This window comes from Vipera berus (assembly GCF_964194415.1).
Source record: "Vipera berus genome assembly, chromosome: 6".
Taxonomy (NCBI): domain Eukaryota; kingdom Metazoa; phylum Chordata; class Lepidosauria; order Squamata; family Viperidae; genus Vipera; species Vipera berus.
The window spans coordinates 3,628,764-3,642,817 of NC_138208.1; the positions used below are offsets into that span (position 1 = coordinate 3,628,764).

A 14,054-nucleotide genomic window follows, 5' to 3' on the forward strand; every position below is an offset into this window, starting at 1 on the left:
ATAGAATAGAATAGAATAGAATAGAATAGAATAGAATAGAATAGAATAGAATAGAATAGAATAGAATAGAATAGAATAGAATAGGTATACCAATCAAAATGCCTCTACATTTATAGAGTTCATATCCAACTGGTAGAGCATTTACCCTCTTCTCTTATGTCTACCTGTTCTGTCCTTAGTTGATATCTTCAGCTCGGTCCTTAATCCATCCTTTGTCATGGTTGGGGAAGGTGAGGACGAGAACTAAGGGAAGCACTTTGTTTTTATAGAGTGTGAAGCAAAGATGATTTAGCTAATGAACCATACTAATATTTCATGGCAGCTAAGCTTCAGAGCTCTCAGGTGACTTATTTAAATCCTAAACTGTGCAATTAAAATTTTTGGCTGGGAAGTTGCCAAAGGCACAACTTTTAAATACCTTAATTAGGAGGAACCCCATGGCACAGGATAGCAGTTCTGAGCATAGAGACCTCTAATAATAAGTATTTATTGATTAGCCCTTGGGCCATATCAAAGTGCAAAGTTCCAGCAACAAATTGTTACTAAAATTTGATAAAGGCAATTTAAAATGGAATTTGATAAAATACAATTTAAAATGGAATTTGATAAAATACAATTTAAAATGGAATTAAAGGACTCACCGCCCTGAGTCCTTCGGGAGAAGGGCGGTATAGAAATCAAATTATTAAAATCAAATTATTGTTAAAATAAAATACAATTTAAGATGAAATAGTAATAAAATACAATCTAAAATGAAATAGTAATAATGTACAATAATTTAAGATATAGATAAAATATGATAACATTATATCTCGGAGTCGCCCTTGCAATCTACCCCAATCAGTCCCACGTACGCAGATCTCAACCGGATCATTTTGTTTAAGTACTATGCTACGTTAAATGTTATTTTCAAGTTCTGGCTGGACATAAGGTAAGTTATTTTGATATGGGGATCCCAATGGGTCATTCGTTTGGTATATAGACCAAGATACCTGTCTCTCACCCTCTTATACAGGCAACAGTCAAATAGGATGTGAGCCAGGTCCTCTACCTCTGCCACTCCGCAGATGCAGAGACGCTCATTGTACGGTATAGCATGAAATCTCCCATATCTGACCATTGTATCAAGCTGTTCGAATCTCGCTCTCGTAAATATCTCCCTAAGATGTTTTGGGAGTTGTAACTTCAAATAACTGTCCACTTGAAAAGTACGTTTGTATTTACTCAGCCATTTCAAGTTACCCACCTTACTAAGGATAGCTATATCAGTTTGGGCTTCTATATCCTTAATTCTTTGGGCAACTCTTTTTTTGGATTGTTCTCCTGTTACGCAAGAGACAGGAAGGCCACAGCTTCTTACAAAATTTGTTAGTTTGGTGATCCAGGAGATTTGTGATTGTAGTTTTATTTGCTATAGTAGGCATAATTTGGGGAGTCTATGAGTCTCCATTTCATTAACTTTGCACCAGTAGTTATAAGCTCTAATTTTAAATAATGCCTGAATTGTATGAATTCCCAATTCAGCTCTAACTGCTGCAGCAGATGTTCTTGGATCTACACCCAAAATACATCTCAAATGCTGGGACTGTGTTTGTTCTAGGACTGTGGTTGAGTAAAGACCCCAAATTTCTGCTCCATAGAAGAGCATTGTTGTAACCTTAGCCTTATAAACCTTGATTAATGGGGCTAGGGACCCTGGGTAACTATGGTTCTTTAGTTTGAGCAGTAAATTCAAACGGGCTTTTGCTCTAAATGTACTCCGTTGATGATGGCAGGCCCAAGATCCAGTCTTGGAAAAAGTTACGCCCAAATATACAAAGGTGTTAACCTGTTCAATTGGTTCACCATCTAATTGCCACTTATGTCTCTGACGGTTTCTTCCAAACACCATTATTTTTGATTTAGATTTGCTAATGATTAGGGAGTTATCTTGGCAATCAGAGCTGAATCTTCTTAATAGCCTATGTAATCGTACTTGTGAGTATGATAATAAAATTATATCATCAGCATAAAGCAAGCTGTTACAGTAAGTATTTAGGATCATCGGCATGTGTACCCTGGTATCCTTCATTAACCCTGGCAAGTCATTGATGTATAAATTAAATAATAATGGGGCCAGGATGCCTTATCCCTTTATTTGTGTGAATCCTGTTAGTCAGGGCCCCATTAACCCCATACCGCACCCTCAAACAGGTACTTGTGTAAAGGTCTTTAATCAAAGCCAGGAGTCTGGGTTCTATTTTAAGAGATGTCAATTTACTCCATAGTACGTCTCTATTTACCATATCAAATGCTGCTGTAAGGTCTATGAAAGCAGCAAACAGGGTTCTCCTCTTATAGGCATATTTGACCTCTATAAAAAGGGTGGCGTGAATTTATCTGACATTAACTCAAGGTGGAACCACCATTCTGGATTTCGGAAGGAAGGAAGGAAGGAAGGAAGGAAGGAAGGAAGGAAGGAAGGAAGGAAGGAAGGAAGGAAGGACCATCATAATTTGGGCATGCAGAAGTCTGTATATTAAAAGAAACTGCCTCTACTTGTCCTTTAAGCTAAATGATTTCATACAGAGCAAGTGCATCCAAATTAATTAACAGAAATAGCTCATTGCCACTTCTATCCAATACCAGTGAACAACAGCAACAACGTAGTCTGTTGATATTCATCTTTGAAAGAGCACCCAAAACACATTTAATAAAATTGTTTCAGGCAGGTTATCCTCTCAAAGCCAGCCCCTAAGAAGCTTTTAGATTTAAGAGGCAATGTGGGCCATTTTCTCACTGTTAAATCCTTTACCGTGATCCGTTTTCTCCAAATCAGATTACTTGATTCATTTGGGGACATTTTGGCAGTGAAAGAGCTGAACGGCGTGGGGGTGGGAGCAGAGGAAGGGGGGACGGTGGCGAATTCAGCTGTTGCCCACGGCTTTCAAACGACAACCTATTGCTATCCCAAGATAAAGAGTATTAGACACTTCGACGAGTAGAGAGCACGCAACAGAGCTAAACAACCGATGATCAGTCACGTTGACTCCAAGTGCTTCTAGACCAGCGTTCCCCCCAAATTCTGGGTGGGTGGCCTGGCGCGGAGCGAGGGGGAAAGAGGATATGGTTTTGGGTGAGGGGTAGGTGCGCGTGCCCAACACTCGGGCAAGTGGGGCTGCGAGTGGCGGCGTCAGCCACTGAGGTGAGTGGAGCTGTGAGGGCGCACCAACCTGACACTCATGTGGCCCGGTGGTGAATAGGCCACAGCCCAGTGGTGGGATTCAGCCGGTTCGCACCACTTCGGCAGAACTGGTAGCTATTTTTTTTGTTGCCCGGGCCCAGAACAGACTTCCAGAAGCGGCATCCATGCAGAGAACCAGTTGTTCACATATTTGAATCCCACCACCGGACGGACGGACGGACGGACGGATGATAGATAGATACAGTGGTGGGATTCAGCCGGTTCACATTACTTCGGCAGAACCGGTAGCTAATTTTTTTGTTGCCCAGGCTCAAAACGGACTTCCGGAAGCGGTATCCATGCAGCGAACCGGTTGTTTGCATATTTGAACCCCACCATTCCCACAGCCCGTTAATGGGCCACAGGTTGGGGACCCCTGTTCTAGACCCTATGAGTTTATCCCTTTGCATTAAACAAACAAACTCATCTCTATCCAAGGAGCAGTTTCACCCGGGGTCCACCCTTGCTATGGAGATTCTCAGTCATCCAGGCCATGGTTGTCCCGAAGGTGCTTTTTCAAGAGGCAACTGGACTTTCAATGTGAGTAGAATAGAATAGAATAGAATAGAATAGAATAGAATAGAATAGAATAGAATAGAATAGAATAGAATAGAATAGAATAGAATAGAATAGAATAGAATAGAATAACAGTTGGAAAGGACCTTGGAGGTCATCTAGTCCAACCCCCTGCTCAGGCAGGAAACCCTATACCATTTCAGACAAACGGCTGTCCAATCTCTTAAAAACTTCCAGTATTGGAGCACCCACAACTTCTGGAGGCAGGTTGTTCCACTGGTTAATTGTTAATTGTTTTCTTCAGAACTGAAGAAGCTTCTTGGATGAGAAGCGAAACCTCTTCAGGGGGGAAATAAACAAAGAAAGTCCAGTCGCCTCTTGAAAAAAAGCACCTTTGGGATACCAGGATCACATGGGAGGCCGGTATAGATTTCTGTCTATAGGGGTGTTTACAGGCCGTGTTCAAAAAAGGTAAGATGGCAGCTACAACCGCGTGATCAAAACCGATCCTCCATTTCTCTCTCTCTCTCTCTCTCTCTCTCTCTCTCTCTCTGTGTTTGTGTGTGTGTTGTACACAAAGCTCAGCAAGTACAGGTAATCCTCAACTTACAACCATTCATTTAGCAACCATTAGCAGTTACTTCCGGCCTACTTACTTACGAACATCACATCTCCACAGTCATGTGATCAAAAATCGGGGCAACAGACATGTACTTATGTCAGTTGCAGCACCCTGAGGTCCAATGATCACCATTTGGGACTTTCTCTGCCGGCTTCTGACAAGCAAAGTCAAGGGGTGGGAGGGCGTGAGCCAGATTTGCTTAATGACCGTGTGATTCACTTAACAACCGTGGCAAAAAAAGGACATAAAATTGGGCGCCGCTCACTTAAGAAGCGCCTTCCTTAGAACAATTCTAAGTTCTAGTTCCAGTTGTGGTTGCATGTTCCAATCAGTTCTGGCGTACCTCACGGTATTATATAGTAAGCGAAAAATAAGGTTTGGGAAAAGATAGCTTTACTGCTCCGAAATCTATGGAACAATGCAAGACAAAGATGCAATAGTAAATAAATTTGTGAGATTTGGGCTCCTTTTGATTTTCATTTATCTTGACTGCATTGTGAGAACTCCGTAGAGCAGGGGTGTCAAACTCAATTTCATTGAGGGCCGCATCAGCATTGCGGTTGCCCTCAAGGGGCCGGGTGGGTGTGGCCAGGGTGGGCAGGGCCTACTGGGTGGGCGTGGCTAGACTGTGTACGGCCTATTGGGTGGGCGTGGCCAGCTCTACATCGTTTGCATCAAGGGTGCCTATGGGACAAGAGTGGGACAGATCTGAGGGTCTCTGGCAGGAGGAGGGTCTCTGGGCCAGGGCCAAGGCAGTGGGGGCCGTTCCCTCACTGTGTCCAGGATGGCTTCGCGGGCCACATGAAACCACTTTGCGGGCCAGATCCGGCCCCCGGGCCTTGTGTTTGACATGTCTGCCGTAGAGTGTGCTCCTGGCTATAAATCAACACAATCCTTTCATGACTTGTGTTCTTGGACAATTCAACAGATTTACAGTTTTCTTCAGGTAGGTACAGCTAAGTGCAGGGCTAAAGGTTTCGATAGAATTTATTTCTGCAGCTGCTCAGCTTGAGTAGACGTTTTATAGGACTGTACAGATGTACTGACTGTGCAAAATATATATATATATATATATATATATATATAGGGACGCGGTGGCTCAGTGGGTTAGGACGCTGAGCTTGTCGATCAGAAGGTCGGCAGTTTGGCGGGTCGAATCCCGAGTGCCGCGTAACAGAGTGAGCGCCTGTTACTCGTCCCAGCTTCTGCCAACCTAGCAGTTCGAAAGCACGTAAAAATGCAAATAGAAAAATAGGGACCACTACGGTGGGAAGGTAACAGCGTTCCGTGCGCCTTTGGCGTCTAGTCATGCCAGCCACATGACCATGGAGATGTCCTCGGACAAGCGCTGGCTCTTCGGCTTTGAAACGGAGATGAGCACCGGCCCCTAGAGTCGGAAACGACTAGCACACATGTGCGGGGGAACCTTTACCTTTACTTATATATATATATATATATATATATATATATATATATATATATATATATATATATATATATATATATATATATATATATATATATATATATATATATATATATATATACACACACATATACATCAAGACGAAAAATAATAAAAAATTAAAAAATCCAGTTAGATCGCCGTTGCCAGCTAGTTATTATGGAAACAAGAGAAATAAGCGAGAAGAATTCACTATGGAAGTAACGGCTCAGCTAAAAGGCCATGGCTATCATTTACCTGAGACCCTATTTTAAAAATGCTAATAAAAGAAATCAAAGTAAAACGCAACTGTAAAATACATTCCTGGGACCTCCTCAGTCTTACATTTAATTCAAAGTAGGGGCTTAATCTGATCGCGTTCATTTCCAATACACTTCTCCGCTGTAGAATCACAATCCCACCGAGAAACACTCAGCAGGAATAATTTGGTTGTTAAAAATAAGAATTTAATTTACAAGTACATTGCTAGAATTCCGCATCCGCCTCGCTTCTTCATTCTTGACTTATCTCTACAGTCAAATGGTTAATTTCCCACAATCAAAACATTTGCTCAAAAACTGTTTTTTTTCTATTTGTGTTGATGATAGCCGTGTTCCAATATTTCAAGAGGTGCCACAAAGAGGGGGTCCACCTCTTTTCCAAAGTACCTGAAGGTAAGACATGAAGCCATGGATGGAAACTAACCAAGGAGAGAAGCAACCTAGAACTAAGGAGAAACTTCCTGACAGTGAGGACAATTAACCAGTGGAACAACCTGCCTCCAGAAGCTGTGGATGCTCCAACACTGGAAGTGTTTAAGAAGAGATTGAACAACCATTTGTCTGAAATGGTTGAAATTCTATTCTATTCTATTCTATACTATTCTATACTATTCTATACTATTCTATTCTTACCTTTAAAAAAAAATTGCTTACTCTGTCACAAATCTGGAAGACTTTAACTCGTTGTCTATATCAGGGGTTCCCAATCCCCAGAATATAAACCGGTACCAGTATGTGGCCTGTTAGGAATTGGGCCACGCAAGCGAAGCTTCATCTGCGCATGCATGGGGATCAACATTGCGTGTGAAACCATTAACACCCCCCCCCCCCGAAATCTGTGGAAAAATTGTCTACCATGAAAATGATCCCTGGTGCCATAATAATAATAATAATAATAATAATAATAATAATAATAATAATAATAATAATAATAATAATAATAATAATAATAATAATAATAAAAAATTGAAAGGGACCTTGGAGGTCATCTAGTCCAACCCCCTGCTCAGGCAGGAAACCCTATACCATTTCAGTCAAATGGCTGCCCAGTCTCTTCTTAAAAACTTCCAGTGTTGGAGCATTCACAGTTTCTGGAGGCAGGTGGTTCCACTGGTTAATTGTCCTCACTGTCAGGAAGTTTCTCCTTAGTTCTAGGTTGCTTCTCTGCTTGATGAATTTCCATCCGTTGCTTCTTGTCCTGCCTTCTGGTGCTTTGGAGAACAGCTTGACTCCCTCTTCTTTGGGGCAGCCCCCGAGATATTGGAAGACTGCTATCATGTTACCCCTTGTCTTCATTAGACTAGACATACCCAACTGGGGACCGCAGGTCTATATGATTTGAGGATAAAATGTGAGTTTCACAGCTACATGGCTAGCATGACAGAAAAACTCCGGACATCCAGCATCAGAGGGTATAACATCTTCATTATAAAATGTGAAGATTACAATAGCAAGTTGTAGATATTAAGCAAATTTATAGAGCTCACTAACTAAGGAGAAATTTCCAGAGGGTGAGAACAATTTACCAGTGGAACGTCTTGCCTCCAGAAGTTGTGGATACTCCATCATTGGAGGTTTTTAAGAAGAGATTGGACAACCATTTGCCTGAAATGGGATATGCTTGAGCAGGGGGTTGGACTAGAAGACCTCCAAGGCCCCTTCCAACTCTGTTATTCTGTTAATTCTCCATGTAATTTTCACCCATCCCTTTTTGTTTGACCTGTAAAAATTATTGTTTAAAAACTGTGTAGTGTGTAGGCAATGGGAATTCCTGTTTTTTGCCTAACTGGCTTAAATATATTTAAAACTGATTGGATAACGTGACATGATTACAGATGAAGTGTCTCTGTTGTTTAATACTTTGAATACCAACACTTTTATGAGCCTTTTTCTTCTTCTTCTTTTTTTAAAACTGGTATAACGAAGCATATACGAAAAAGTTAGGCCAAAAGGAATGTTAAAAGGAGGCGACAATCCAAAATGACCCAAGAAGGTAAACACTTAGACACATTTCTGTCTTCAGCATAAATTCGACTTGATAAGATACAAACGCAAAAATGCCGTAAAACGCTGAAATAAACTTGAGTTGCATTTCTCTTGCCTTTTAATTAAAGCCATCGCAAAAACTCACCTATTGAAAACTGGAGCACGGAAGCCGTTGTCGTGTTAAGTTCGTTGGTAATCTACAGAAGAAGGGGAAAAAAGGAGAGGGGGAAGAATTGTTGAATTGACCCACCAAATTCATTAGTTACTAAACTTTTATGAAACATAAAACTGGAATCTTTGTCCCTTAATCCAGTATCCTCGTGTTCACCCTTCAAGGTAGTTCAGGAAAGTCACATTCTAGAACAGGGGTCTTCGACTTGGCCCTTATGATGAGTTGTTGGACTTCAACTCCCAGAATTCCTCAGCCAGCATGCCTGGCTGAGGAATTCTGGGAGTTGAAGTCCACAAGTCATCAAAGGGCCAAGTTTGAAGACCCCCGGACTTGTGGATTTAACTCCCAGAATTCCTCAGCCACCATACCTGGCTGAGGAATTCTGGGAGTTGAAGTCCACAAGTCATCAAAGGGCCAAGTTTGAAGACCCCTCCCAGAATTCCTCAGCCAGGCACGCTGGCTGAGGAATTGTGGGAGCTGAAGTCCACAAGTCATCAAAGGGCCAAGTTTGGAGACCCCTGTTCTAAAATCTCCCAGGATGTACAGTATTTAGTAGGTTAGGTTTAGCCTCGCAAGATTCTGTCTATCAACTATAAGCAAATAACGAGTTGTATGGGATTGGATTTTGCTGGGCCTGACATTGTGTCTTCCCTCGACCTTTTGGCAATTGCTGTTTTATCACACCACTTTCAAAACATCGAAATAACTTTAATTACTGATGAAGAAAGGAAGTGTAACATGTGCAGCCGTATCGCGAGACATGTTCCTGGTAACCAAGCTATTGCCAATCCAACTGTGTTCACTGACTATGGGACTTTCATTTGCTGTATCAATTTATACGTTGCTCTGGAACCCTGTGGGCATCACGGTCCAAGGAAAGAGGAACTCAAGGAGAACCCCTTTCAAAAGCACTTCAGCCTTACAGAGTCTTTGGTGAGATTACAAAACTGTTAAATATAATCCAGGGGTCTCCAACCTTGGTGACTTTAAGACTTGTGGACCTTCATTCCCAGAATTCCTCAGCCAGCATGGGAGTTCTTGGAATTGAAGTCCACAAGTCTCTAAAGTTGCCAAGGTTGGAGAACCCTGATACTGTTGTGGCCCCGACCCCCGCGCCTGTCCTAACCAAGGAAGAGGACTCTGAGGATGATGGGGAGGAACTGGCAAAGCCTCCCTTGCCGGGGCCCTCCTCTCTGGCAAGGCCTCCATCTCCATCTCCATCTCCTCCATCTCCATCTCCTCCATCTCCAAGGCCGAGAGGAGCAGCCTGGGAGTAGCCAGGCTGGGAGGGAGCTTGAGCAGCTGCAGCAAATACAGTCTAGTGAAGATGACTCATGGCTAGATCCTTGAGAAAGACACAGGGCCAAGCATTTGCAGCAACATAGGTTGAGTAGGAGGGCCAGGGAGTAGCTGAGTCATTGAGCCACACCCCATAAGGTACAAAAGGGGGTGTAGCTGCTCTCAGAACTTTGTGATGAACAATTTAATTCACCACAGCTTCTGGTCACGTCTGTCGGATTTCTCTACCTGTATGAACCCTGGTCTGGATTTCTGGATTTTCCAAACTCCCAATAAGCGAGAAGCTCTCAACTGCTGATGGGAAAATAGTTGAGGTCCATCTCGTCCTTGCTCCAACCTTCAGTGAGATTTCCTACTCCAAGCAATTCAAGTCCATGCGATCACTGTCTCCATCTTTCTCTTATCCCGACTCCCAACTTTGTCCTCTTTGATCACAGGTGGGGGAGAATCAGAAATCGTGATCTCAGACAGTCGGAGATCTCACTGAAAGTCTGGACTTCAGCTCTTTCCCCATTCGCAATTGAGAGCCGATAGATTCCGTGTAGCACAATGTTGTTGTTAGTTGCAAAGTGGTGTCCGACCCCTCGCAACCCCACGGACAACGTTCCTCCAGGCCTTCCTGTCCTCTGCCATCTTCTGGAGTCCATTTAAGCTCACTCCTCCTGCTTCAGGGACTCCATCCAGCCACCTCATTCTCTGTCGTCCCATTCTTCTGTTGCCCTCCACGTTTCCCAGCATTAGGCTCTTCTCCAGTGAGTCCTTCCTTCTCATTAGGTGGCCAAAGTATTTGAGTTTCAACTTCAGGATCTGGCCTTCTAAAGAGCAGTCAGGGTGGATCTCCTCTAGGACTGACCGGTTTGATCGCCTTGCAGTCCAAGGGACTCGCAGGAGTCTTCTCCAGCGCCATAGTTCAAAGGCCTCCATTCTTTGGTGCTCGGCCTTTCTTATGGTCCAACTTTCACTGCCATACATTGCAACTGGGAAGACCATAGCCTTGACTATACGCACTTTTGTTGACAGGGTGACGTATCTGCTTTTTAGTGTGCTGTCTAGATTTGCCATGGTTTTCCTCCCGAGGAGCAAGCGTCTTTTAATTTCTTGGCTACAGTCCCCATCTGCAGTGATCTTGGAGCCCAGGAAAATAAAATCTGTCACTACCTCCATTTCTTCCCCATCTATTTGCCAGGAATTGAGAGGGCTGGATGCCATAATCTTGGTTTTGCAGCACCATAGAGTTGTGTTAAATGGGTGTGCTAAAAGGAGATGGGCATTGAGGAAACCCGTGGAAGACAGGCCTTTCAGAAATGAGGGGGTGCCCACCTATGCTTCATCTCAAGCCAAAATGGCTATGGAGAATACTGACCAGTGGCCAGAGAAGAGAAAGCTTGCCCACAGCGTCTGGTGGCCAACAGAACCCAGGCAGATCTGAATCCTGACTGCCTCAGGAACTTACAATGAGACATCATGCATGAAATGGAGTTGAAGTCTCTCCTTAGGCATAAAGTCAGCTAGGCCAGGGGCCCCCAACCTGTGGGCCATGGCCCAGTACTGGTCTGTGGCCTGTTGGCCACAGAAATGGCTGGTGAGTGCGCGCAGGGGGTTAGCTGTTGTGCAGGGCACTAGTGGCCCAGTTTGTGCATGCGCACGGGGACTAGCAACCTGTTTGCACATGTGTGCAGGCTAGCACCATCACCAGTGCTGCTGTGGGTATGTGCATCTCTGTGCGGGCACTAGCACAGCTCCATTTGCGCAGATGTGCAGGTGCTAGTGGCGCTGTGATGCATGCAGCCCATTTGTGCATGCACACATGGGTGGGCGTATGCAAATTTGCCTGTTCTTCCCCTTCCCTCCAGGCCTCCAAACTGGAAAGGTTGGGGACCTCCAAGCCAGTCACTCAGCCTTCGGAAGCAGACAAAGGCAAACTGCTTCTGAAATCTTGCTAAGGGACCAGCCCAGGTAGCTATGCTATCAGGAGTCAATACTGATTCAAAGGACCCACACAGACACTAAAAAAAAACACTTTATGCTGCCTCGTTGTAGGAGAAGTGGCAAAATCTGAGGGTGGAGTCAAAAGAGGGATCAGCCTAGAATTCTTACATTGCCACAAATGAACCAAGTCCAACCTCTCTTGAATTCCTTTGAGACTTAGCTAACCAAGCCAAGCAATGGCTGAGAAGAAGTTGAGAAGATTCCCACGCATAGGTGTTTAGCAATAAACCGGTTTACCTGGACCTTCACTAGTGGACCTGGTTTTTCGCACTCGACACTCATGTATGAATTAGGTAAGACCTAAAGGCAACATCATGAAGATGCAACAAAGTCATGACTACTGGGGCATGTTCATGAGCAGATAAAGAAACATGAGTACCATCACTCCATGGGTCCAAAACCACCTCCTTGCTAGAATTTCCTACCAACAATTTCTAACAAATTCATATAATTTGTATATGTACAGTAAGAAATACTTATTGCGAGGAAGCACTTACGAAGTGCAAAAATTAGGCAAGTGGAACACTTTTTACTTAAGCTTTGCTAGTAAATCTGGTGTCATTAAGGCAAGCTGAAAGAGAGATTATATTTAGGTATTTCAATGCAGGGGAAAAAGCGCCGTACAAGGTTAAAATGTCACATAAAATGAAACCAACCAACATTAGGGAGAGACTATTTAATCATTGAGAACACGAGCAAGGAAATAAGTCAGTATAATTTTTGCTCTTCGAAAATCTGGCCAGGAGGCAAATCCTGGCATTGCCACGGACCCAATTTAAGAATTATTGTCAATTTCATCCTGGATGGAACATTTTCTGAGATCTTTTAATTTAGAAGAAGTAGGACATTAAATATTGAATGCAAATCATTGCACGATGGTCCTTCCCTTCCAGCTGACTGCTATGAATTAAAAGGAGATGTCAGCTCAAGCCACTAAAACTGCCTGTGCTGATGTATTTCCACTTCTGCAACAACCTTGGATGGGAAAATACAATCGTTTTACCACTGTTCCTTAATTTAATATATTCACCAAAGTTCCACTTCCTTGGTTTAACTCAAAGCCTGTTGCATATGCTGAGTGAACTCAATGAACATTGGGTCTGTACAGGTAGTCCTTGAGTCACGACCACAATTGAGCCCAAAATATACGTTGCTAAATGAGACAGTTGTTAAGTGAGTTTTGCCCCATTTTGTGACCTTTCTTGCCAGAGTTGCTAAGCGAATCACGGCAGGGGTTGAGTTATTGTCAGAGCGTGCCCAGTCTCACTGCGCCGAGATAACCCAGGAGTAAACACAGTAAACAGTGGCTTGTACTGAACGGTGGTTTATCTTACACCATCTACAATGTCATACACAAGGAACAATAAACATACACAGCAGGATCCAACACACAGCAGTTACAGCAGGAGTTGAAGTCCACACGTCATAAAAAGGGCCAGATTTGAAGACCCCTGATTTAAAGGAAATATTTCTTTCACAAAGTGGGGACGGGGGAAAGCAAGTTTAACATTTTGGGGGAAAGACAAACGTGTTGAGGACCAAGGAAAAGAGGCAGATCTATAAAACCGTCCACATAAAGAGGAATGTAAGAGAAAAGAGCTTTTACCACCAGGTAGGCTATTCAAATAAGGGACGCGGTGGGTCAGTGGGTTAGGACGCTGAGCCTGTCGATCAGAAGGTCGGCAGTTTGGCGGGTCGAATCCCAAGTGCCGCGTAGCAGAGTGAGCGCCTGTTACTCGTCCCAGCTTCTGCCAACCTAGCAGTTCGAAAGCACGTAAAAACGCAAGTGGAAAAATAGGGACCACTCTGGTGGGAAGGTAACAGCGTTCCGTGCGCCTTTGGCGTCTAGTCATGCCGGCCACATGACCACGGAGACGTCCTCGGACAAGCGCTGGCTCTTCGGCTTTGAAACGGAGATGAGCACCGGCCCCTAGAGTCGGAAACGACTAGCACGCATGTGCGGGGGAACCTTTACCTTTACCTTTTTTTAGGATATTCAAAGAGCGAGACCTCATAAACCAATCAGATTAGCAGACACTTACCAATTCTCTGGGCCCGTACGGTTCGCAGAACGTGACAGCACTGCCGTGCATGATGACACCACATTGGTCTCCAACCTCACAGTTGCTGCATTCAAACCTGCAGGGAAAAAGAGCTCAAGTGAGCTGGAAGCACGACAGAAGAAGGTAGTATACAGAAGGACAGAGTTGGAAGGGACCTTGGAGGTCTTCTAGTCCAACCCCCTGCTCAAGCAGGAGACCGGACTACAGACCATTCCAGACCAATGGCTGTCCAGGCTCTTCTTGAAAACCTCCAGTGATGGAGCACCCACAACCTCCGGAGGCAAGGCGTTCCGAAGTTGTGGATGCTCCATCGCTTGGAGCAGAGTCGAGTTGTCTTGAGCGCTATGTTGCTTCAAAGGGAAGGTTCTGCTTACAAATCTTTAGCTGAAGAACAAATGATTGTCTACGTGATGTGACAAATAGGCTGGAAAATAGTTTTTATCCCAGAGCTGTAACTAT

At 43.8% G+C, this 14,054-nt stretch overlaps 1 protein-coding gene across 1 annotated transcript in view; it reads right to left on the reverse strand.

The window, feature by feature from the left end:
- RELN (reelin) overlaps positions 1-14,054 on the reverse strand; it is a 345,250-nt gene that overhangs the window by 188,282 nt on the left and 142,914 nt on the right. The window contains exons 7-8 of the mRNA XM_081331294.1: positions 13,575-13,671; positions 8,218-8,269 (exon numbers count right to left, since the gene is read on the reverse strand). Of these exons, the coding sequence (XP_081187420.1) occupies positions 8,218-8,269; positions 13,575-13,671 (149 nt within the window). The remainder of the gene's footprint in view (positions 1-8,217; positions 8,270-13,574; positions 13,672-14,054) is intronic.